Source organism: Limulus polyphemus, unplaced genomic scaffold, assembly GCF_000517525.1.
Source record: "Limulus polyphemus unplaced genomic scaffold, Limulus_polyphemus-2.1.2 Scaffold1355, whole genome shotgun sequence".
In the NCBI taxonomy this organism is placed as follows: Eukaryota; Metazoa; Arthropoda; class Merostomata; order Xiphosura; family Limulidae; genus Limulus; species Limulus polyphemus.
In genome coordinates this window covers 110417-136448 of record NW_013666965.1, presented here as the reverse complement: position 1 = coordinate 136448, position 26032 = coordinate 110417, and the positions used below count along the sequence as shown (strand labels likewise).

The 26032-nt window shown below is 35.7% G+C and overlaps 1 protein-coding gene across 1 annotated transcript in view; it reads right to left on the bottom strand.

Moving 5' to 3' along the window:
- Positions 1-51: 51 nt before the first annotated feature.
- The window catches only part of LOC106463234 (meteorin-like protein), a 29555-nt gene continuing 3574 nt past the window's right edge, over positions 52-26032 (bottom strand). The window contains exons 2-4 of the mRNA XM_013923230.2: positions 12131-12516; positions 4630-4686; positions 52-2209 (exon numbers count right to left, since the gene is read on the bottom strand). Of these exons, the coding sequence (XP_013778684.1) occupies positions 1899-2209; positions 4630-4686; positions 12131-12516 (754 nt within the window). The 3' untranslated portion in view covers positions 52-1898. The remainder of the gene's footprint in view (positions 2210-4629; positions 4687-12130; positions 12517-26032) is intronic.

The window sequence follows — 26032 nt, the reverse complement described above, 5'->3', positions numbered from 1 at the left end:
TTTAATATAACAGCAAATGTACAACGTTTCGACAAGGTTTTTGTCATCATCAGGTACATCAAGTTGTACATTTGCTGTTATATTAAAGTTTTTCTTCATTACCCATTCAAGCCGTCTCCAGCCATTATTAGTCTCAAAGTGGGTTCCTCGTCATCGAACTTAAGTAGGGGTCATAAGTGTACAAATCTGTTTCTTCTTTTTGGGTGTTTGACCAAAGTTTCGTACGTCAAAAATAAAACCACAATTAACAGCGTGTACTTCAGATATTTTTTTAGGTTTATATATAACCTTCGAAATACAACCGAAATTAAATAATGCACAGTCATTTCGTGCAAAAGAAGTAATAACGTACCACGACATATCTACTATAGGCGATTCTAAGTAAAGGTCATACGTAGTTTAAGAAAAACGTATGACGGTCAGCAAAACTGAGAGAAAGACTCCCATACTTAATATCAAAAGTTACAACATTCTGTGTGTGTCAATAATTTTTCGGTCTAATTTCAGCCAATCTATGCCCTGTAGCAACTTGGTGCTGGTTAAATCTATGGCCATCTGCTTTTCTAATAATATCTCTAACAGATGAAAAGTTCATAGGTTAAAAAAAAAAAAAAAAAAAAAAAGTGTACAGACAGCTCTGATCTCCCCCTAGTGTACGTTTTGTGTACTTGTGAATAAAAAAAGATAGTTATTGACAACTTCTACCTCGAATAATTGTCTTAACAAAGAAACTTTTCCATTTTTAGAAACAGACGAAAGGTCATATACAAAGAAAGGGCTTTTTTAAAGAAATAAAAAATAAATATAAAAACCCCTGAAATTACTTTTTAAAAAATCAACATTGCACATAGCTAGCCACTCGATAAACAAAATTGTCAACGCCAGGTGGTACAAGGGCTTAAAAACGTGACACACATTTTAACAACACAAAACACTTATTTTTCTGTAATGTACCAATTTTTTCTTTTTTCATCACATTGCTAACTGATAATACATATCGCCAAATCAATTTACAATCGCCTACATTTGAAAGATCACCTGCTCCAGTTGATTTCCAGTAAACTCTGCACTTGTTATACGTTTTGTTGTTAATATATATATCTTTAAAAAATTAACTTTGCGAAATAACAATACGTGATTGAGATTTAAAAAAAAAAGCTAAAACTCACTTTCTATTTAAATTTCACCAGAAATATTTAGTTCCTGTTAAATAACGAAATAATACTATAGATGGCGCTTGTTTCTTATGGCCATGCTCCAATAACTGTAAAAACAAAGTAATAAACATCCCTTGACTAACCAATCGTAACAGTTAAATATTTTTTAAACTAGTATTTTATTCCTCTTCAATAAAAGGCATTATTTTCTCTTTATTTTTGGTCTCTTGTTAATAATAATCGCAGTCAGTTATTTCCCACGGAACCATCAAATAAAAAAAATTGCAAAGAATAGTCAAACATCAGTTAAGTATTTAATTATAATTATACACAAGTTGAACATTACGGTATAAAACTCGGTACAGATGATCTGAGAAATATGAAAGCGCCACTATGTATATTTCAGTCAATGACTAATATTTCGAGCAAAAAATTTTTTTTACATGAAACATCTGTTAGTCATAAAGCTTCTTTTTCAAAACATTTTTTTTTACTTAAAATCTGTACATGTAAGAGATGAGATCAATACCAAACTATATACAACACTTTACTGCTCCTATGGCAATATCACTCCAGATCAACGTTCAAACATGTTACCATATAATGACGATAGTTGTCACATACGTTTTTTGTTGTGTTCATTTCACGTTACTCATAACCGTAATCACAGACAAACATTTTTGGCAATAATTTTTTTTTTAAAAAAAGGTCCCCTTTTCTTCGTAATTTGAAATAAATTTCCTAATCCAGATGACACTGGTTAGTTCCCTCCATTATTGCTTTTCTTCTCACTTTTCTCCAATCCGATAATCGAGGGGCACACTGAATAACTGGACTTTCCAATGTCCACTTACCAAAAAAGACATATTCCCCAGGTCCAACTTTAGTGTCACACTTCAGGGATCTATGAAGAACAGTCTCTTTGCGGTCGTCTGGGACAGAGTTCAAAACTGACTCATGACTATCTCGATAAATTCTTTTCACTTGAACTGTCAGCTCTGACCGCTGGAGGACTCTGTTATGGTTCAAGGTGCTAACCGTTCCTTGCAAAACTAAAATCAAAAGAAATAATAAATTGACTTTGGGTTTCAATTAAGGAATATTCTTTACAACACAAGCCAAAACAAACAGTGACGAATAACAAAAATAAGTCCAACAAGTTCAGTTTATAAGAAATACTAAATAACAAATTGACAGTACCAATCTTCACTCAGGAATAATGCAACAATAGTAAGATTTCGTATTATAACAATATTAAATAGTTATTTATACTCAGCGCTTAGCAACTAAAAGCGCGCGTACTAACCGAAAAATGGACACGGCCTTTTCACGTTCATGTAGTTTAAAACTATCTAGAAATGAAAAAGTTATACCACACAAGTCATAAGTTATGTCCTCAGACTACCCCTGCCGCTTAGCTCACATCCTTTTGCATGCACAAACCGAATGTGTCTAATATCGAATCACAGCTGTCAACATTGAACAAAGTACTATTACAGAAATTATTAGCTTGATGTTGGCAACCTACTTGGGCGTGGCTTAAGCTAGGACATAAATGAAAGGTTAACGAGTCCATTTTTGTCCAAGGTAGGTACCATTAAAAGAGAACAATAGATTTTCGATAGTCGGCTAATCACGACCTCGGGTACAGAGCTGTCACTGTACATTTTTTTTTTTAGAAAGCGCAAAATTACACTTATGTCACGCCATCTTGTGATTACAACTTTTAAAAACTGGCATTTCAACAGCCTTATTTTATGTGTACTTTCCAAGTTAGGAAAATAAGAATATCAAAACTAAATGTTATATGTAATGTTCACAATTGCTTACTAAGGCTTAGCGAAGCCTAATGGTTAGCATGCTCGGCTGTGAAACCGAAGATTCATGGTTTGTGACACATTTCCGCAAAAACCCTTTCCGGACCTATAACAACGACGGTAAAATCTCATTATATTCCGATAATAAAAGTTAGTGTTGTTAACTAACTAGTGGCCTCCCCTCCGAAAGTTATTAACTGCCAATAAAGTTATGATTTTAATTTTGCTACAAATATATAGGTATACATCCGTTGTACTGTCAAGCCCTACCCAACGTACCAAATTTTGTCTGCTGCCCAGTCTTATTTTAGAGCCAACAGAACAGAAATGAATTTATTTGGTCTATTTATACAAAGGGAGTGGTAGAAAATATTACATGCTTTATTAGAATATTGTAGGCATTTTTTTTAAATCACTGAATATTTAAGCCTCGTTTACACCATGCATGCTTATTACAGTCAATAGAATAATATTTAGACATGATGAAATGGAATTGGCTCTATAGCATCATTTGGCCAGACAAAATGCGGTTAGTTAAGAGTCGTGATCCAAGAAAAAATGTGTGTCGAAATTTTAAGATTTAAGCTTAAGCTGAATACTTCTATGCTTTCACAGCAAGGTGGCGTTTAGTGGAACTGTTGAATGATAGCGGTAGATTATTTCGGTTAGAGACACCTGCATCTACCACTTAATGATTTAGGCCAAAGCTTCTTAACTTCACTTTAACTACTGCACGGTTAAGAGGGAAGTTAGATTCAAAAGCTTCTATCGACATATATACGTACGCATCTTAGCTGGAAAGACTTAAAACCCGACAGGCCAAAATCAACAAGTCGTTCTTTGCTTTTAGATCTGAATAACGGTCAAGCCCTTCTTTGTCAGCATGTCCGTGTAAGTCAGAGTTGCATGAACAATGGAGGAAACAGGACGTACAGTTAATCCTTTTTCCGGGCACATTCTAACAGTTCACAAAGGTAGGGGTGAAAGGTTGTGTGTACACTGAGGTATAGAAACTATGTGACAGACTTGCTGACGGCTATTTATCCCTAAGCCTACTCTACCCTTCCTATCGATATTATCGGCGTACCCAAAGGAGGCTTAACTTAAGTGGTGATTATCACCACTTAAAGAACTTTCTTCGCTGTGGACTTTCGAGGGTTCTTTCTTTCAGCAATAGAGGTAAAGTGTACAATATTTAAGGAGTAAGTTACTTCACAACTAATAACTGGAAACTAGCATTAATTCATATTAAAAACTCGGGTAACCTGTATCAAACTTAGTGATATCTAAATAACACAACACCCTTTTGATGAGAAACAACACCTTAAATACCCAAAAGTTATGCTAGTATTTTATTTAATACAGGCAGTACAAGAAAACAGAAAAAAAAATCTCCAATCAAAAACTGCCTCAGAATTGAGGCTCACTAGACACGTTGGATAGGCCCACAGCCGTAAAAAACTGCCTCAGAACTGAGGCTCACTAGACACGTTGGATAGGCCTATAGCCACAGTAACTTCACACAGCACACCCAATCTTTACTCAAAGAAGTTTACTTAACCAGAAAAGCTGGAACATGTAATTCAAGTCCCATTACTATTTTAAAGGTTATTACATTTTATCATTATTGTAAATTATAAACGTATACTACTCACCAAAATCACTGACGCAGAAAAACCTTAGCATTTCTTCTTTTGAACAAGGACGACAAACTGAAAAAAGGAGAAAATAATTAAATTTATTACTATGTAAACATATGAATCTATGTTTAGAGCTTTCTATGTAAGCCTTGCTTTCCAACCAGCAAGTCAACTCATTCACAACTTATCATTAAGGAGTGGGTGATTCAGTTTCCTACTTTAATGATTGTGATATCTGTCAGTTAATTATTAAATTATTTAGAACGTGAAAACAGTAAGTAAAACAATCAATCATTGCACTACTGTATCCTATAACAGGTGAATTACAGCTTCCCTGAAAACGCCATGTTGAGTAATGCTTAAACGCGTAAAGTATCTTCAAAATTAGCTGCTTACTTCTGATAAATGTTTACCGAGGCAGAATTTGGTGAAATACTAGAAAGACAGATTTAGAGTAGAAACTTCTTTCTTCACAAGAATAAAAGAAAAACGTTAACAAAAATGAAATACAATACTAAATATAAATACATCTTCCAAAGTATTGTTGCCCGCTTCTAATAAGTGATACCACTTAGTCTGGTACATAGTGTCTGATAACGTATTTTTAGAAAAATATTTTAGGCCTGTAGGTGAAACATGTCAAATACAATGGCTGATAGCAAACGGTCTCCAAACCTTTAAGTGATCGTTCAGGAGATATACTTGGTACACAATATCGTATAAATCATGTAATTTATACTTTGAAACTGGTTTCACCAGCGCGTTGTTCTCCCCACAAATAACTATGCAACTTTTGAACTTCTCTGGATAATTTTCCAGAATGTTTTCGCCAAAAGTATTCGTTGGTCCATTGCGCCACGAGAACAAACTGACTAGAATTATGGCTGGAGGTCAAACACCCACGTGGTCATACTTCAAAGTGCGAGTTGAAATTCGCCCAAATCTAATTTCAGTAATATATGAATATATATTCAAAGTGTTGGTTCTATCTTACCACAAGTTATTAGATAATTTTATATAAAAAATGAAACGCTTATTACAAATTTTTATCCAAATAATCCGCAATGTTAACTTTACGAATTGGATTATATATATACAAACACACACACACACACATACATATATATAATGTCGAAAGATCGTAGCCATTACGCCCATAGAAGGGAGGATTCCTGCTAAATAAGCTACTAAATAGATTCATCAAGAATAACACAGTAAATGTATGTTTGTTAGCTAGTCAGTGTGGAATTTTAGTTCCCGTTCTAATGGTTCATTTTGTATTTTAAAACAAGGCTACTTGTTTTTTCTATTTAGCTCTACGACTTTTACACTGATTTTAAAACACGGTACAGCGTTTCCTTAACAAGCTCCCGCTTTCATGAAATAATATTAAATATAATGGGGAGGTATGCGAGTAGGTGAATTGACGGGTGTTATCTTCCCAAATATTAATAATGCAAGTCAAAATCCCTTCGTTTGATCACCGACTGCACTATGAGAATGATCACGTGAATGTATATAGAAAACTGGTCGTCCAATCGAAACGATTTTATCTTTTTTTTTTGTGTGTGTGATTAAACGATAAATAATCCCACCATTTATAACATTCCAAATTAAATGACAAATTTGGTAGGATAGCTGAAAGTTTCACATACACATTTCTAGAAATGTTTAACTTTATATAACACAATCACGCCCGTATTAATAATTATCAATAAATTATAATAAGAAATATAACTGGTCAAGTTGCGATTACCTTGACTGCACAATAGCGGATTAATATAAATAACATAGCTTTTCGTTTTGATAATTTTAACCGGAATTTTATATAACTTCTCTAACTTGTTTTTTGGCTCAATTTGTGTACCGTAAGTAGTATTTTGAAAACAACGGCAATACAAATTAGCTCAGATGAAACCAGATGGCGCTGAAGTAACTGAACAATAAGAACGTAACACGCACTATATAACATCCAAATGTCCTATAACAGCGATTCACAAACATTTTTTGACATTTAAGTGTCCCCCGAACAGCACCCGAACCAACACAGTAACTTTCAAATCGTTAAAATACAGAATAAAAGTAGGCCTAATTGTAATCAACTAATCGCGACCGCATTGATTGACTCCACAAACCAAGTGGGGTCGCGACCCTCAGTTTGGGAATCACTGTCTTAAAATAATTCTAAAAACCGCAAAACATTTCTAAGCATTTTCCCCGATGCCTCAAAAGAACAGTTTTTCTCAGCCTTACACCCATCCGTTTGAGAGGAGATAATGGGACACTGTTGTTACGGTGACTGACGTTCCAAAGCTGTTCACGCACGCAAAGACAAACATTATGTAAAACAACACTTCTAGCAGGAATAACGAACACACACGCCAACATGGCCGATCACATATTACGTGACATACCTCATGCCACAATGTCAAAAACGTGACAGCTAAATTACCGACGCTGAGAATGATCAGCGCCAATAGGCAAAGCCTATTGTACTTAGTAAAACACACACAATCGTGGGTGTATACCTTGGAGACTGCAAAATTTAAATCAACGGCATTTCGTAGTTTTACACGTGCAAAAAAAGAAATTTATTAAAATTGATAGTCTGTTATAAACCACGTTCTGAGCATGTGCAAGTAACAATAGAATCAAATTGTTACATTCTACAGACTATATTCTATTTCTTCTGTAATTCACTTACTACTCTGCTTCCCAGTACAACATGCATCGTGCACCTCCAACAAGACCGCGTGTTTATCGAAGCAAAACGCGGGTATGAAGACTACCCTGTCAAGTCGATTGTTTCTGGTCTGTAAAACTATCCATCAGCGCTCAAGTGTAAACATCAAGATGTCAAGGGACGTCGGGGTAGCCTAGTTATTCAAGTAGACGATTTCATTTCGAATATCAAGTTGAAATATATTAATGTTACCACAATACCGTAGAAAATTCGGCCTTATACGATGAACAACTGTTTTGAGTTAATTTAATAATCTTTTCACGACACCTTACGAGTCACACAAGAGTGACAAAAAACCAGTGTCCTGGTTTCGCATTTTAGGAACACAGTGTTGCAGATAACAGTCATTCACACGCTCATCAGTACTTGTTTATCGTGCAAGGTCTGACAGCGCCATCTGTGATAACTTCATTTCCGTAACGATTTACCTCACAATAAAGACAAAAACGATCCTTAACACTTGTTAATTCAAGTTTTCAATATTATAATTTCTCGAACATAATTGTGATACAAAACAGACACGTAAATAATTTTTGTGTTATATTTATGGTAAAACTACTAAGACTAACTGCCGCCATCTTGTAAATTATCACGACTAATCGATAGAGTAACTGAATATACACAATAACCAACACTGTTACGAATACTTAATTAACTTCTGAATTAATGAACGAACTGAACTGTCTCAATGCTTCATTGATTCCCGTATTTATAATGTATCCTTGTTTCTAGATATTTCACAAAGTCTCTCGATTATTAACATTCACGAACATTCTAGGTATTCTGGTACCACTTTTATAAACTTTTGAAATCTTTCATCATCGTGTTAGCAGCTCCCTCTAGAAAATAACTAAATCAAAACACTGAAAATATAGCTTACAACAATATATAACGCGGAGCAAAGAGAGAGAGAAGGTTTACAGAACATCACATGACAGATAGGAATACACGTTTTTATCTTTAGACTCATTTTTCGCGGCCCTAAACACGGGCGATGGCAAATTAAGTTCATCCCTCGGGCTTTATTTGGGAGTGGGGGTACGTTTGATGACCTTCACAACTGCGGATCACAATTAGGTTTTGACAGAGCGACAATAATGGCGTTTCTTTCGATCAACGTGTAATAAAATAACAGAATTAAATAAATTAAATTACAATCCTCAACCTCTATTCACATGATCTAACTCAACGCACTTACAATTTTAAAAATGACTTTTGCAAGCGGCAATATTGCAATTACAGAAAATATCCAATACAATTTAAAAAAAAACTGTCCAAAAACCTTATTCGTTACAGTTATGAACGCCGAGGTTACTTGACCCGCTCAACAAGTATGACCGACTAGCTTGCCGAGGTTGCTTGACCCCCTCAACAAGTAAGACCGACTAGCTTGCCGTTGTTACTTGACCCGCTCAACAAGACCGACTAGCTTGCCGAGGTTACTTGACCCCCTCAACAAGCAAGACCGACTAGCTTGCCGAGGTTACTTGACCCCCTCAACAAGCAAGACCGACTAGCTTGCCGGTTTTTCTGAATGATAAATAAATAATTGGTGTTACAATAATGAGTTTAATATTAATCTTTACCGTAATTACGACGTAGATTAAACTGTTGAAAACTAACTTCGCCATGACAGTTGTCGTACCTGCAATTTAGTAACATAAATAGCATCTCAAATACTACTATGTATTCGGCGCCTGTCCTGTGAAAGTAGATTTTCTTGGGGCTCTCTCGCCCCTCCCCCCAAACAAGTTCCCCGGCACTCTTGGATTTACAGATCCCAGCCACTAGGTGACCCTGTTTATTTGAGATATGCTTTGCCGGGTGTCATCGTCTTGCTTCTTCTCATCAACGTCATCATCAGCCTCGGTCTTCTCTCTGCCTCCTCGACTCCCGGATATCTGCCAAATCTCCATACCAGTCAACTGGCAGATACGAATGAAATGTCTTTTAACCCCACGATTGTAGCAAAATCTACTTTTTCACGAGCGTGGCGAAGCGTGGTATTAATATCCCTGAACACCCCAATTTAGGAAAGTTTATCTTTCCTTTAAAAACTAAATACCTGCCATTGTTTTGTTTTGTTGACTACTATGTTTATCGTATCCCAACTGGCATAACGAGTCAAGGTATAGAACGAAAGGCCCCGTCGGTAATGGATAAAGGAGATGTAGTGTGGTTAACAGTTACACTCTTCCTTGCTTTCACTCGCAAGTTTTTAGAATTGTAAGTATCTAGCTAGGTTTCCTCCTCTTCACGTAGTAATTTGAGTTGACATCTGAATTCTGTCGTCAAAACAAAAGCCCTGGTGGAGTTCTCTAACATTAGCTTTAGGGATAAATTAGTTAAAACTAATGCGTGAATACAAACTATGCGATAACTACTGGAAAAAAATGGAATTGTTGACAAAAATTAAAATATTATGTACTGATTATACAAGTTTTACATAAGTTTAAATGTAATATCAACTTTTTGGGGAAATTTTACATATTTTAAAATAAAGACACTCATAATAAAATGACAATAATTGCAGCAACCTTGAAATTTTATTAGATAATCTTAGGGCACGTGCTGATAGATTAACAGTCAGTGTGATTTAGTAAAACACAATAAAAGGAATAACAGATCAAATACATTGTACTGACAAGACATTAAATTCCACAAGTTGATTCTTCTCAGTTGATCGCAGCGCACCCTTCTGTGCGTATTATTAATTTGTTTGTTTGTTTGAAGTGAAGCACAAAGCTACACAATGGGCGATATATCTGTGCTCTGACCACCACGGGTGTCGAAACCCGATTTCTAGCGTTTTAAGTCCACAGGCATACCGCTGTGTCACTGGTGAAGGATTATTAATAATTTCTTAGCAGACCTGAATTTTTTTTTTTTTTCTAAATCAGGACATGTTGTCAACCTGAGTAAAAATTTGTGAAAACTAGGTAACAACATATAAATACATTAACTTTCGAACTGGTATCAGTTCTTAGAAAATTCCTTTTGGGAACAATCTTAAAATACACAGCTTAAAATACCAGTCCTCCAAATTACAGTTCTCTACAGAAGTTGAACAAATATGTAAGCTGTTTTAGACCAAAGCCACATTGGGGTATCTGCTGTGTCCAACATGGGGAATCGAACCCCCTATTTTAGCGTTGTCAGTTCGCAAACTCACCGCTGTCCCACCCGGGGCCCATTTAAATGTGATTCACAAAAATCAAGCAGCCCTTCATCTCCAAATTTATACAACTATTTTAAAAATAACTCCGAAAACAAACAAGTCCATCCAGTCCACAGCACGTAAATGCATTTTTACGAGTAAATTTTCACCTGGCGTCAGATGTTTTAAGTATGATGTTGATGTTATGGATTAAAATGATGAATCGTTTTTTTTTTTTAATTCCATCTTTCATCGGTCCTGCGCATTCTGTAAGCAGAAGGGCAACATAAGACGGACAGAAAATCATGCAGAAGTCAGTCGAAGCCTTAAGCGGATTACGTTACAGATTATCTTCGAACGTTTTGTCAAATGATACCGTATATCCACCAGCTGCTATATCTATAACTGTATAATCAAATAATAGATTCTAACCCACGAAGCATTTCCTCCTTTAGACCTGTCGACATGCATAGTGTATATATATATATCGAAATTTTACTGTGACGTCAACCATAGTGAACCGTGTCCGTTATAATACTGCGGACAATAAATAGAGCTGTGGGTTCTTTAAGTTCAAGAATGAATAGTCAAGCAGAAGAAGGTTCCTACCACTAAGCCTATATTGTCGCGGTGTACGGTGTCAACTGTTTATTAACCTCCAAAATGGTCTCTTCGTCCCGGTTCGTTTCACAGTTACCTACATCAATAGCTTAAGCTGATTATACTAACAGTTAACGTGTGCCTCCAAACGTAAGGCTTAGAATGATCGATTTCAATATACCAAAAGGCGTTAAATCTGCGGGATTCGGTATTCTTAAACTATTCGTACACGTTTTAGTACGCGTCTGTGCATCTCAGAATAGAGAAATAGGAAATATAAAAGTCGGATTAAGACGTCTTTGGTTTACCAAAGTGGCTTGCATCTGTTCCTTAATGGGAGGGAGGTTAGTGTTTTCTTACAAAACTTAAGTTAATCTCAACATAAACTTAGAATGTTGGAAAACCACCTCTAACAAGGATTTCAACAGTTAAGTGTGCCGTACAATTCGAAACTAAATACAAAATCATGTTGATGTTACTTAAAATACAAGCGCAAATTCTGTTTATGAAACACCTATATCCTCACTAATGTTATATTGAATTTTAAAGCCCTTCGTTAAGTGTTAAATTTTAACAGAGTTCGTTGATTTGTATTAAAAAACAAAAACGTCAAATATTAACGTCATACGTGCTGCACTCTACAGTGACTTAACTCCACCGTCACAAAATTTGAAGCGTGATAAAAACTACATTTTTATGTTTTTGCCTGTTACAACATTCAATGTAAAAAACTTACAACAAAATAGGTGAAATTTCTATTTTCTACATAAAATACGTAACGACAATGGGCCCTGGAAGTAATTAGAGATTAATTTCAATGTTAATGGCATTTTTGTTTCAATATTTGTACGTGACATATAAACAATATTAGAAGCCCTGTAACCAACAAAGATATGGGCCAAAAAGCAATTTGGTGAAAAATCTGCTTAAAAAAAATAACTTTATGGGAACTAGACTATCGGTAAAACTAGGGTTAAGATGGATTTTTTATTTATTAAAAGCTTAATTTTACTTACCATCCAAGTCATCCAACAAAGCTGCGGCTGTAACAGGTTGAAGTTCGTAGCTGAATCTTGCTTCCTCCTTTTGTAAGGTGCTAGTAACAGTTTCTGCCTCGACGTAAAGCGCCACCTGTCCGTGGTGAGAGTTAAAACATCGTAACAGTTCCGGGTGTTTTCCGTCACGTTTGCTGAACAGTAAATGAAGTTTTCTGTGTCCTTCTACATAAATTTGAGCATCATTAAATGTATCACTAACCCGCAAGCAACCACGGAACTCTCTCCCGGAAGTACCATGACGTAGTACAACTCTCAGCGCCCCTCGCGGATATTTCCATTCAATACTACCTTGTGCACAACGTAAATAGATGGCTTGAACACCTCGTTCCCCTTGGGTTAGTCCACTATAAGGAAAGAAAAATAATTTTTTCTAATTTGAAAAAAAATATATATTATTTCAAAATAACGTAAAATCTGCTGTTCGAATCCATTCCACGGTCACAGAATTCCTAACGAGACAGATACATATAGAGATCGTTAAAGCAGAAAAGCGACACCTACAGGAACTCCTTACACAACATAACAAGAATAAAGTTGCAATGCGCTTACGTTTTAGGCTATTACAAAAAATAACAGAAAAAAAAAAAACGACATTTCTTCAAAATAAGGTTATTTCAAATTATCATGTAACGATATATTATTTGTCTTATTTCATCATTTCGTAAATTTTGCCCGAAAATCTTGTTCTTTCTATATATATATGGGAAGTGTTAATGAAACACGCGAGGTAACGACGCCAGAAATAGCATTAGCTTCGTTTGTCTCACGGGGACGACGTGCGTGTGCGCCATTCACCAAAACTGGCAAGGAAGAAAATTTATAGAATTGTGTAATGTGTCGATATAAAAAAAATCAGGAAATATATTTTAAAAACTTAAATACATTTTCTCAGTTTTGATGTCGAAAAATTACACAATTCTCTTCAAAATCGTGAATCTTTCGGGGGGTTCATGGGCACGTTCCAGGGAGACTCTTAACTCCATAAAAAAAGTTAAGAATCTCCTTGGAACATGCCCATGAACCCCCCGAAAGATTCGTGATGTTGAGAGTTGGAAAGTTTTCCTCAGGGACAGACAAACACACACAAGCCGCTTTATTGCATAGATTAGTGCTTCTCAACCTTTTCCAGTATCATTCACCCCCTATAAACTTTTCACTTTCCACTTAACTAGTTCATTATACTAACATTTAGCAACAACTCTTCATAAGTGATACATGTACCTTCATAGTAGGCCGACTCCAAGTAGAGCCGCGAAACGTGTATTTTGTCATTCAGTCAGTGTCTGACCACACTTAACTACCGTATTTTAATTTTCTAAATCCGTATATTTGACCCACTGTTTAACACACACAATGCTTACATGTAGAGATATTAATAACTCAGTGCCTAAATTAAACGTTTTCTACAGTGAAATGTTACGATTTAGTTTTTTTCTACAGAGATTGTTTTATTGCCCCCTTTTTTTTACCCAACCTAAAAACAACTAAAAACAATGCATGTGGTAAAATAATGTATAATGATAATTTTAATTGTTTCACGATTGTGTAATATATATACAGTTATTATACGATCATAAATATATCACTAACCCGCAAGTAACCATGGAACTCTCTCCCGGAAGTACCATGACGTAGTACAACTCTCAGCGCCCCTCGCGGAAATCTAACTTGTTATTCTATCACTTAATAATAATAATAATGCTAGTGTAATTGTTATGCACTTGGAAAGGAATTGTAGCCTCGTTATCTTATGTTATGATGGTAGTATACAGACGCACAATTTTCACTTTAAAGAATTTTGTATATTCATTAATTAATTACTGGTAACATTACATATACTATTCAAACACGGCCTACATTTTGTGATTCCAGAAGGGCTAAGAACAGTTTGTTGAGAGCTCACGTGCTTCATGCCCGATTACATTGGATAAATTACACATTTCTTGATACACAGAGGCAGCCCTTAGCGCACTGTGGTATTTCTGGTAATTTGTAAACACACTGTGCATATACACCGAATACCTTACGAGTAACTAACATCATGTTACAACGGAAGAAAAAAAAAAAATCTTACAAACAGCCCCCCCCCCCGAAATCGGGTACAGGGGTATTTTTAATTTTATCTATCCTTTTTCATATTTCTTTGAACCGCTCCACCTCCTTCACTATCCGTGTGTGCTGTCTATCAATTTTCGCCCACCACCAACTAATCGCTGACCCCCTCCCCCCTTCAAGGCCGTAATGTAACTGCCCAGTAACGTCACTTGGACATTCAAGACACAGACAGACGGGTACTAGAAGCACGACGAAACTTGACACCAAGTGGCGCTTTGGACCGTTCTGTCTCAGAACTCCGCCTACTCTGACGTGAACCTCATGTGGACAGCGTTTCAAATGATTCACCAGACGAAGCCGAAATGACGCAGAAACTCGAACAAAGAAAGTTCTTGTATTCACATGAAACTTTACACAGATCTCTCCCCGTCAAATAATAAGACAGAATTCCGCGTTGTTAACCGGCCAAATACAATTTTACTTATTAGCAAAAAATTCTTACACGGTCTCAAATACTCGCGAATATGTAGTTAGTTCGTGATCGTCTAGACAGGTGTCGCGGTTTCTTTTACTGGTCTGTGTTAATTTGGAGTTTTATCAGTTGTTTTTTTCACAAAACACCAGGCTTACTATTAAGAATGCAAAACGAAGGAAATACAGTTACATGCATAGTATCGATATGCAATGGCCATTACATAGTAACACACACACAATGAACAAGTAAGCCAACAACACATTGCTGTACTTATAGTATTTTGGCACTTTTTGAAGGCCATAGATAGGCCTAAATAAAATGTTTTTAATTGTGCACCAGTTTAACGTTGAATATTATTTACGATTTTAACACATTGCTGTGTAATGACCCCTTTATTTACAGTTCGTCCGATTCTAGAAGCTTCTATGTAAGTAAGGTCTGGGTATATATTCTCAATCGGGCTTATATCGCTCGTTTTCAACACAACGTAACTTGTAATACACGTGAATTTCTAGAGCGCCAATAGAGTCGAGCAGTTATGAAACTGGTTCTCGTTTTTGTTTTGTCTTGCACTTCACAAAAGTAAAATTAGGCTTACTACATATTTGTTTTTTGAAGCTTAATCTACTAGAACGTAACTTTTTGAAATTTAACACTTTCCTTATCTTCTTTTTGTATGTACAATTTTAAGGGTGTGTTCCTAACTAACTTCCATTGAAGAATAGGAACTATATAATAAGAGGGAATCCTCAATAGCTGCGGCTGTGATTAGATCTCAAATCGGTAAAGAGATGGAGCTACGAGAAAAAAAACAAAAAAACTCGGAGCCATTCTACGGCTAAAAACGATAATCAGTTATATTTCAGGCATATCTACATGTATTAAACGGAATTGTGAAAACAATAAATACTATGTAGTTAAAAGTTTTTGATTTAAAAAGATCATTCCAACAGCTATAACTCTTAAATTTATACACTAATTAATTATATATTATAAAATAAGAATTCAATAACGATTGATAAAGTTAATTCTGGTATTCTATTCGCTGTTTATTTCACGTTCCCAGAAATATTTGTAAATTTTAAAGCTAACTAGTTAGCGTCAAGTCAACACATTAAATTACAAACTAATATTACCAAAATACAAACCTGTACTTCATGACATCTGTATTATATATAACTTGATATTTACGTAGTTTCCTCAATAATAACAAAAAAGTGATATTACCACGTGACGTGGGTATTCGATATTCTAACATAAAACTCGCTTTACGATGACTTGAAAGCAAGCCATACAAGTCTAAAAACACGGGGACGAGATTATGTTTATGGCCCACAAATTAGTGCCCTGCGGGTGCAGCCTGTTGAGTCACGTCTAACGCTGAGGGTGCTATCTTCTTGTTTATAGTAGTCAGTCATATCACGACTTACTCTTGAGTTACTCCTTCAGGGCTTCACCTATAAATCGGTTTATTTGTCAAAGTAATTCTATTGCGGCTATTCGGTTTTATACCACCAATAAAACCATTACCCAGCGTCCACAAGTTCTCCTCTCGTGAAAGGCGTTCGAAGATATTGTCACAGTAGCACACGGCTGTTACAAGTTTCCTGTTACCGACGGATTTTACGGCTACAATAAACGCACCAAGTGATTCCTTGTCCGGTACCTAACCAAACTATATAGGTCACTCATTATCATTACCCTCTCCTGTAAGTTCAAAGATGACCTAGAGATATCGCATTCCTAATCAAAATTAATACTACAAACCAACAACCAAATGTTATAACTTAAGTCTTTAGGAAAACTTAACTCCGCAACCTCGAGCGGACGTCGCGAGCGCCCAGCCGAAAATCTTTCATTTACCCATCGGACAGTGATATCGTCCGATAACACGTCTCTGGCTCAAAACTAATCCAAGCCATGTTATTACTCACCTTTTATAAATAGACCGAAAATTTTGTAAGGTATGGTGATTATTATTTGGACATCATGAAATAATTCCGGCAGAAAGCGCAAAAAATTCTGGGTTTAAAAAGTCAAGTCAATCTCGGGTACTTTTTTCCTTTTCTTTTTACCAGCGTTTCCCAACCTATGTTCCGCGGAACACTGGTGTTCCGTCCGAGATTGATAGGTGATCCGTGAGACAATCATGATTTTAAATTTTAATAAAATATTTAACACTTTTTGTACGATCGTAACTTATGAAATATTTTCCTATGTATTAGAATTAAATAATATCGATTTCACATTGAAGAAGAATTATAGAAGATGTCATATATATTCTACATAATATCTTAGTGGAGAGGTTTGTACCTAAAATATAGTATAAGCATAAAAATGTAAAAAGTCGTTAATATGTAATTTGATTAAATAAATAAGTATATAATATACAAATCTAGAGGGCGCTGCGCGCGGACACATACCCTCTACACCGATATTTCACGTGTATAGTGTTCCGTAAGCTTTTTCTCAGCTGAAAAGTGCTTCGTGGCCAAAAAAGTTTGGGGAACGCTGTATTTGACAACCAAAGTAATTCTAAATATTCCAGATAATACCAACATCTTTAACTGTCGCTCTTACTACTGAAGTATGGCCTGTGTATGTAGTAAACAATAGAAAGGACCTTTTTCGGCATGCTTTTAAGTTAACGGCTTGATACAACAGCACCACCATTTCCTTCCTTTTATGACACAATTTAGTAATCTCACTAACTCTAATACAGGTCGTAAATTTGATGGGTTAGCTGATCTCAACAGACAATTCTTGGTAAACAAACTGCTACCTAATTGCTTAGTTTTCCTCAGGTCCAGAAGACACGACACGTAAAAAGCTCGAAGCTAATGCCATGGTGTATACACAAGTATTGTTCCTCAAAGTAAAAATACGAAACTGTAACATTTTACTTATTTATTATACGTATAATAACAAGTGTACGTTGTCCATCTTCACTAAAAACTTGTGTTTAGAGACGATTCTTAAATTAGAAAACAAAACAAAAGATGACACGTTTCAGTCAGTGTTGTTTACATAAAAACCACACACACACTGAAATCAAAATAACTGCCAGAAATAAATAATAATCTTACAATCATGTGTCACTTGGGGTGCCGTAACAAAACATACATCAACTAACTTTGAACAAGTACAGCGAATCACGATGACGTCATCAAAACTTGTACTCTTGAGTCATTGAAAATTGCAAAATAATTAGTACTGTCTTCCATGAAAAACAATACAAAGTTCATTTGTTTCAAATCCTCTTGTGTTTTATTATCCACATAGGTAGATAGCGGAGACACCAGATATAAGTATCCTTTGTAAAATAGGTATACATACAGTGCCTTGCAAAAGTATTCATCCTCCCTGCAAAGTTTCCAAATTTTGTTGGGGCCTGAGCTTGTAATCAAATGGGATTTTATATTTAGAATCTACACAATTTACTCCAAATTGAGAAAGCTAAATAAACGCTGATAATATGCAAGTTAGATTTTCAAAGAAAATTATAATATTCTCAATTGCATAAGTATTCAACCCCTTTGCTACGACAACCCTAAATCAGTTCAGGTGGCAAAGATTAGTTTGATAGATCACAACATTTGTGTTATGGTCTCTCTCTCTCTCTCTCTCTCTGTGTGTGTGTGTGTGTAATCAAAGTGGTTTAACTTGACTTCAGAGTAAATGCATCTGTTCAAGACAACAACTCACCTAGTGATACCACGAACCAACCATAAAGACCAAGGAGCTTTCCAAACAAGTCGGGAATAAAGCGGTAGAGAAGCACAGATCAGAAGAAGGTTACAAAGAAAATTTCAAAGTCACTGATTATCCCTTTGAATACGGTGAAGTCCATCATTAAAAAGTGGAATATGCTTCATACCACCTTGTCACTACCAAGAACAGGCCGCCCTTCCAAAATAAGCAGGCGGGCAAGCAGAAAACTGGTTAGGGATACCACTATGAAGTCAACAGTAACTTTGAAAGATTTGAAAAGTTCCATGTCTGAGATGGAAGTCAAGTGTTCATACATCAACAATATCCCGGTCCCAACACAAAGCTGGCCTGTATGGGCGAGTTGCAAGAAGGAAGCCATTACTGAAAAAGAATTATCTTAAATCCCGTATGGAGTTTGCGACAAAGCATGTAAATGATACTGCCAAAGATTGTGGTCAGACGAGACAAAAATTGAATTTTTTGGTCGAAATTCAAAGCCTTAACACGTTTGTGCAAGCTCAACACGACACATCAACCAATCAACACCATCCCAACTGTCAAGCATGGTGGTGGCAGCATCCTGTTATGGGTATGATTCCCATCAGCAGGGACTGGGAAGCTTGTTAGGATTGAGGGGGAAGATCGATGGTGTAAAGTAAAGACGAATCCCAGATGAAAACCTGCTCGAGTCAGCCCAAATAAAAAAAATGGGACGAAAATTGACATTACAGCAGGACAATGACCCGAAACACAACACCAAAGCCACACTGGAGTGGTTTCAAAAGAAGAAATCGAATGTTCTGAAGTGACCCAGTCAAACTCCTGACTTGAATCCAAAGAAAAATTTATGGCGACACTTGAAGATTGCAGTCTATCAACAATCCCCAACTAACTTAACAAAATGAGAGCAATTTTACCAAAAAAAAGGGCAAATATTACATCATCCCATTGTGCAAAGCTGACATATCCAAAAAGACAAACAGCAGTAATTGCTTCCACCAAGTACTGACTTAAGGGACTGAATACTTAATGCAATCAGCAAATTTCCATTTATATATTTTCTTTGCAGGTTTTTATGACATTCAACATCATTCACACATAACACTGTTACGTTTGATCATTAGTTTAGAATTAAAACAAGTTAATTGAAATATTTTTTTTTATTTGATCAAAATGTGACATTACTGGTAGGGGTGAATATTTTTGGAAGGCACTGTACATAGTTTCTGGTCACGTGAACTAGCACGTGGCCAATAACAATAATTAAGCTCGTGGGAAGACCCTAACAAGAGCCAACTTGTAAACAAGTCTATAAAGAATCAAGCTGTTTATGGAATAACTGACAGTGCATCACGAAACTTCAACAATGATATTGATCTAAATTTCCAAGTCTAGCATACAAAACAACCTATAAACCTGTATTAGCTCCGGTAAACAGTACATTTCTATATTCCAAAAATTCTGAATATTGCCCATGTGTAAAGAATATTCTTTTGGTCCAAGTACATTGAACAAACTGCCTGCTCCACATAGTTATTTGATCCACACAATTCTTACAGATACTAATACCATCAATCAGGCAAAAAAAAAAAACACCTCAAAATCTTATCTTCATCATTTCAAAAAAACATCGTAACCTTTGAATAAATACCTACCAATTCAGGAAAACACGACAGTACTCTCCACTAGCTAAGTGCTCAACCTACTAAAGTGCCTTTCAAAAAGCAACGCACTTTAAGTACCCAGCAATCTATCAAAATCTACTCCTATTAGGTTTTGTTGCATTAAAACTGATACCATCTGGTTATTACAACACACAAAGACGTTTTACGTGATATAACCTGAGTATGGTAAGCTGAAGAATGAAAGAAGCTTCGGACGTAGCAGTCACAATATAGTCACAGCCCCCCTAAATACAATAGCGGGCTGGCCAGTGGCCGAAAGTCTAGAGGCAGCACATCGTAATTACAACCTTCGAAACCCCTAATCACGGCTTTCTATGGCCTTGCTTGCCAATATAGGGTGGATTTCTTCATTCGCGGGACTGGATACGCTGTAAAAGATCATAAAAGATTAGAAACTTTGAGCAAGTATCTCTGACAAGACGGCCCCTATTGCAGAGATTACAAAAACGAACCACACCCCAATGCATGCAGGTTTAACGAAGTACATAGGCAACGTAAAAAACAGGTTCTTTCCACATCTGGGACAGATTACCATACAATACAGTAACCGAAATCTATCTCTTAATGTTACAAGCCAATTGTGGGAAACAATGCGTTATAAAAATTAAAATTGCAATATGTGTGTGTGTGTGTGTGTGTGTGTGTGTGTGTGTGTATATATATGTTTTATTATATATATATATATAGTGATTAATATTTAGGACGTAACCTCCATATTTTATTGACAAACTGAATGTGTTTGAAGTTCGTCTGCTAACAGCTTCATTCCATACACCTGTTTACTGACATTCTTACACAACCTGATCCAATCTCCGACGTCTCGACCCTCAAGTTTTTGTTTTATACCGGGTCCTCTTGTTTATTGTTTGTATTAACTTGTTTAAAAGACAATAACCGGTTTAGGATCTATAGCAAATGCTGTAGGAAGACATTATCAAGGTAAACTGAACCCGAAGAGTGCATCGGATTTCCTGCGCCATTATCGTTATATTAGACCTAATGTAGATATCTTTTTAATCCCACCCCCCCTTATTTTTAAGCAACAAAATGACAGCTGTTAAAATGGTACATTTATTACGCAGGATACTTTTTACATCAATGCACATCTTCAAGATATACACAATGATGATACTTGTACAGAATGTATAAACTACGTTTTTACCGTTGTTTTATATAATAACATTAGTGAAATAACTTAAAATTAAAAAAATACAAATGTCAAAAATGTGTTACAAAACAGTAAGTGAAAAAGAAACCAGCTTGAAATCGTAAACAGTAGGAGACGCAATTTTCTATCTCTGATGTGGGAGGTCTGAAAAGACTACTAGACATACATGTAACGTCTGAAAGACAACTCAGGTAAAAACACACCTAAAAGTTAGTCGGGCAAATGAGACAGCGAAAAGGGGGCCAGGAAAGGAAGAGGCAGAATGGAGACAGCGGGAGACCACCAAAAGGTAAACTGCCCTGCCCTACACCTGGGGCTTCAAATAATGGAGGATGCACGTGCAGAGATTGGTAGGGTTTCGTTTTGGTAGAGCTTGTTGTCTTACAAGGACACTAAACTACCATTTAAGGTTCTCCTCAAACTTCAAAAGAAAAGAACTAGACGAGGGTGGGTTACGACAAGAAATATTTAAAAATCTCTGACAAATTGTAATCTCTTTTGGAAATGCTTCAGAAGCCACAGGATAAAATCAACAACTTTCGATTAAAAAGTTTGAAATAGGAGACAAACTAAAACTGTCACATATATATAACAGAACAAAAAATATGATGCATCTTGAGAAAAAAATATATTGTTTTAGAATTTAGTGTCCGAGGTATATGAACAGGAGATGACAACTCTGAATAGGGCTAATTATTATCGTTATGAAATTTTCAGCTCAGTGTCCAAATCTAAATATTTATTCAATATTCAGACTCCTAAAAATTATTCCACATTAGCAGGTCGGACAATTACTTGATGTCCGTAACTGAACACACATGCGCCTTCTGTAAAACTTGTAACTTTGGGTGATTCAATAACCAATTAAAACCCGTCCCCAAGCTTGATAATCTCGAAACTGCAACACTAGTAGCTTGATTCTCGAGAAAAATGAAACTCAAACTTACCAACGTGTGTATTTGAAGTACACACACACACACACATATATATATGACAGTTTTAATAACCAGTTCAGCTCCTACGCACTACAAGCCAAATTTACTTCGGAGACAAACCAAAAAACAATTATTTGTGTACCAAGTTGGCAAGTTTTCTAATCTTCCCTCATCTATCGAGTTTTTAAATTTTCTATCTCTCTGACAAGATAAGATATCTTGTTATCCTGTTGTATCATTACATAACACAGGCTCTGAGCAGGGACACGACATAGCTACACGACATACTTATCAGGGACATGACATAGCTACACGACATACTTATCAGGGACACGACATAGCTACACGACATACTTATCAGGGACACGACATAGCTACACGACATACTTATCAGGGACACGACATAGCTACACGACATACTTATCAGGGACACGACATAGCTACACGACATACTTATCAGGGACATGACATAGCTACACGACATACTTATCAGGAACACGACATAGCTACACGACATACTTATCAGGGACACGACATAGCTACACGACATACTTATCAGGGACAAGACATAGCTAATCGACATACTTATCAGGGACAAGACATAGCTACTCGACATACTTATCAGGGACAAGACATAGCTACACGACATACTTATCAGGGACAAGACATAGCTACTCGACATACTTATCAGGGACAAGACATAGCTACTCGACATACTTATCAGGGACACGACATAGCTACACGACATACTTATCAGGAACATGACATAGCTACACGACATACTTATCAGGAACATGACATAGCTATACTACTACTTTATAAATGTAAGCTTTTGGTGGTGTTTTTTTTATCGGATTTAATGAAACATTTTTAAACATTATTCATAATGATATACATCTAAGCTTAGATATCAAAGTTTAACGTCTCCGACTGGAAGTTAAGTCATCATTGATACTACATTTTAGTGCTCTTGACTATTCAGCAAGCAAACTGAATTCATATCGTACTTAATTTCGTAGTATTTTCAAGACTAATGATTGAAAGATGTTTAAAAAGTTGGAACACTGCCCTTCGATGATATGCCACAAGCCCAATAATTCGTCTATGGATCACCATCCCCTTTGGCGCTGTATCAACTCACCCCGATTATCATTTTATTCTTTGAAAATAGAGCAAACCAATATTTGCTCTTTTGTTTCTTCTTTAGGACACCTTGTATTCAATTATCATCTACTAAAACTGTCTCGGACGCTCTCACCTATTTAATTAACCCTAAATAATCGGTAGCACATATTATTGTGTACATTGGCCCATTTCAATAACCCCAGAAGCAGCTGTGCAAGCTTTTCACAGTAGATACAGTATACATTCTGGTCGTTAGTTTCGCCTCTTGTACTTTTTTAATAACTCAACCTTCATATAGGTGGTTTTCTTTTTATGTGTACAATGAACGCATTATTTGTTACTATACACATTTTGTTTCCAAAACAAAATTATTCACAGAGCCTAGTTTTCTTTCTTACTCATCTAATTCCCAGTTACAATTTGTTTTGCGATGTCAATTAATAAGGCACAAGGTCAAAGCTTAATTCTGTGCAGGATGTTCAAGAGTTGGATTTCATCAAACCTGTTTATATTGTCAGAAGGAACAACAGCCAATGTGGTATATCTAGAAGCTTTAATTTAAATTGTGTAACTTTTGTGTTGAAACTCAAAGGTTTTAGATAAAAATTAAAATATTTTGAATTTTTTAAATAAATGTTCTTTAAAGTAACTTCACTGTGTTTATAAATACCTATTTCAAGTAACTTGGACACCTGTGCAGGGAATGAGTAATTCAGCTAGTTATAGAAAATCAACAAATGAGGTTTATTTCACCATCACTTTTTAAAATAATAGTTCTTAGCGAATTGAATAACAACACTTGACATGCCGTGAAACTGCACTGTTTATCTCCTTTGTACTACACACGTTAAATACATGTTCATTCGAAGAAAACACGTCCTATTAGTCATATCATACACGCTACCCTACTACACGAACTTTGTTAAATACATGTTCATTCGAAGAAAACACGTCCTGTTAGTCATATCATACACGCTACACTACTACACGAACTTTGTTAAATGCATGTTCATTCGAAGAAAACACGTCCTGTTAGTCATATCATACACGCTACACTACTACACGAACTTTGTTAAATGCATGTTCATTTAAAGAAAACACGTCCTGTTAGTCATATCATACACGCTACCTTACTACACAAACTTTGTTAAATACATGTTCATTCGAAGAAAACACGTCCTGTTAGTCATATCATACACGCTACCCTACTACACGAACTTTGTTAAATACAATAACTTTTGTTTGCTACATACGTTTCTTTGAAGACGCCCAGGTGTCAATAACATACAACAAATCTGATAATATACATGTAAAAACTAATTGGTGAAATAATTAACAAATGTTGAAAGTTGTGTGTAGTTTGTTTTTTTCTTGAAAAGTAATGTTTTGACGTAAGTGTAAAATACTTGCGAATCCAATTTTCTGCAGACCTAAAAGCATTATATTTTGAATATTACGACTAAAACAGCAGCACTTATGTTAATAAGCATACAGATTGGCATCCACGGTTTCGAAATAATGTCATCAAACAACAAAACAACCCCCCCCCCCCCCACATCCGATTCGAGTACAACAAATACAGTAACCGTTTAAATACAACCAATCATTTGTAAAGCACGTGACAACCTGGAACTTGTACTGTTAGAAAGACACGCGTGTAACTAACATTCTACTTACACGTAAAATTCACGCAAAAAGTAAGAATGAAACAGCAATTAACTATATAAACCTTTTACAGTTTGTAGTCATGATATCAACATGATTATCACAATAACAGACAGATGCATGTAACAGGTACTTTTTAAATTACACATACATACTGTGCGTGTGTAGAAAGCAAAAAAAGTACACTACGCAGTTATGGCTGTAATTACATGTTAAAAATAAGGAGCCTGTTTCTGTGAATCACTATGCCTCTTAATATAATTATCAATTTCCTCTTGCAAAGTTACAACAGAAATGTGCTATAGAAACAAATGCTATAATACACAAGTGTTATTTCTTCATGACGTTGATGTCCATTACTAAGAGTAATTAATTTTGTACGCTAAACATTTATGGTGTTACTGCTACCTGAAAGATATTAAACATACTGCAAGAAGGTTAACTAAAACGTAAAAAATATTCTTGATTACTAATTTATTTCACCCGAAATCTTCATTCAGTACGATAAATACAGGTTTTAAAGACCTGTACATTTTACGAGAATCGGAACTAATAGACGTGTATCTTTATATTAAGATACTAGCGTATAGCCCGTCAAAAGTGACGGGGCAAGTACTACCACCCCATCCCATAATATAATATACCCTAACCTCACATTTCATAGCTAACTGAAATAAATAAATTTTGAGCAACAATGAGGTAGAAAAGTGCAGTCCAGGCACTCACACGTCGGTAAATTCCTTTTTGAGCCAATCAAAATGAAGATCATGAAATGAATTCGTGACGTATTTATACAATAATTATAAGTAAAAATCAGTTAGTTAGATTAACAATTTCTAATATATAGAAAAGCCAGTGCGTTTTGGTAACACTACGTTCCAACAATAGCTTTTTATGTCATGTCGCTTAGCAACAAAAGTATAACCTAATATTGTTGTTAGTCTATGTACTGGAAGTATAAAATGAAATGTATAAACAACAAAACTGAAAAAGTATTTGTTGATTTATTAATTTAGAGTCTTCGTTAATTAAAGGTTTATT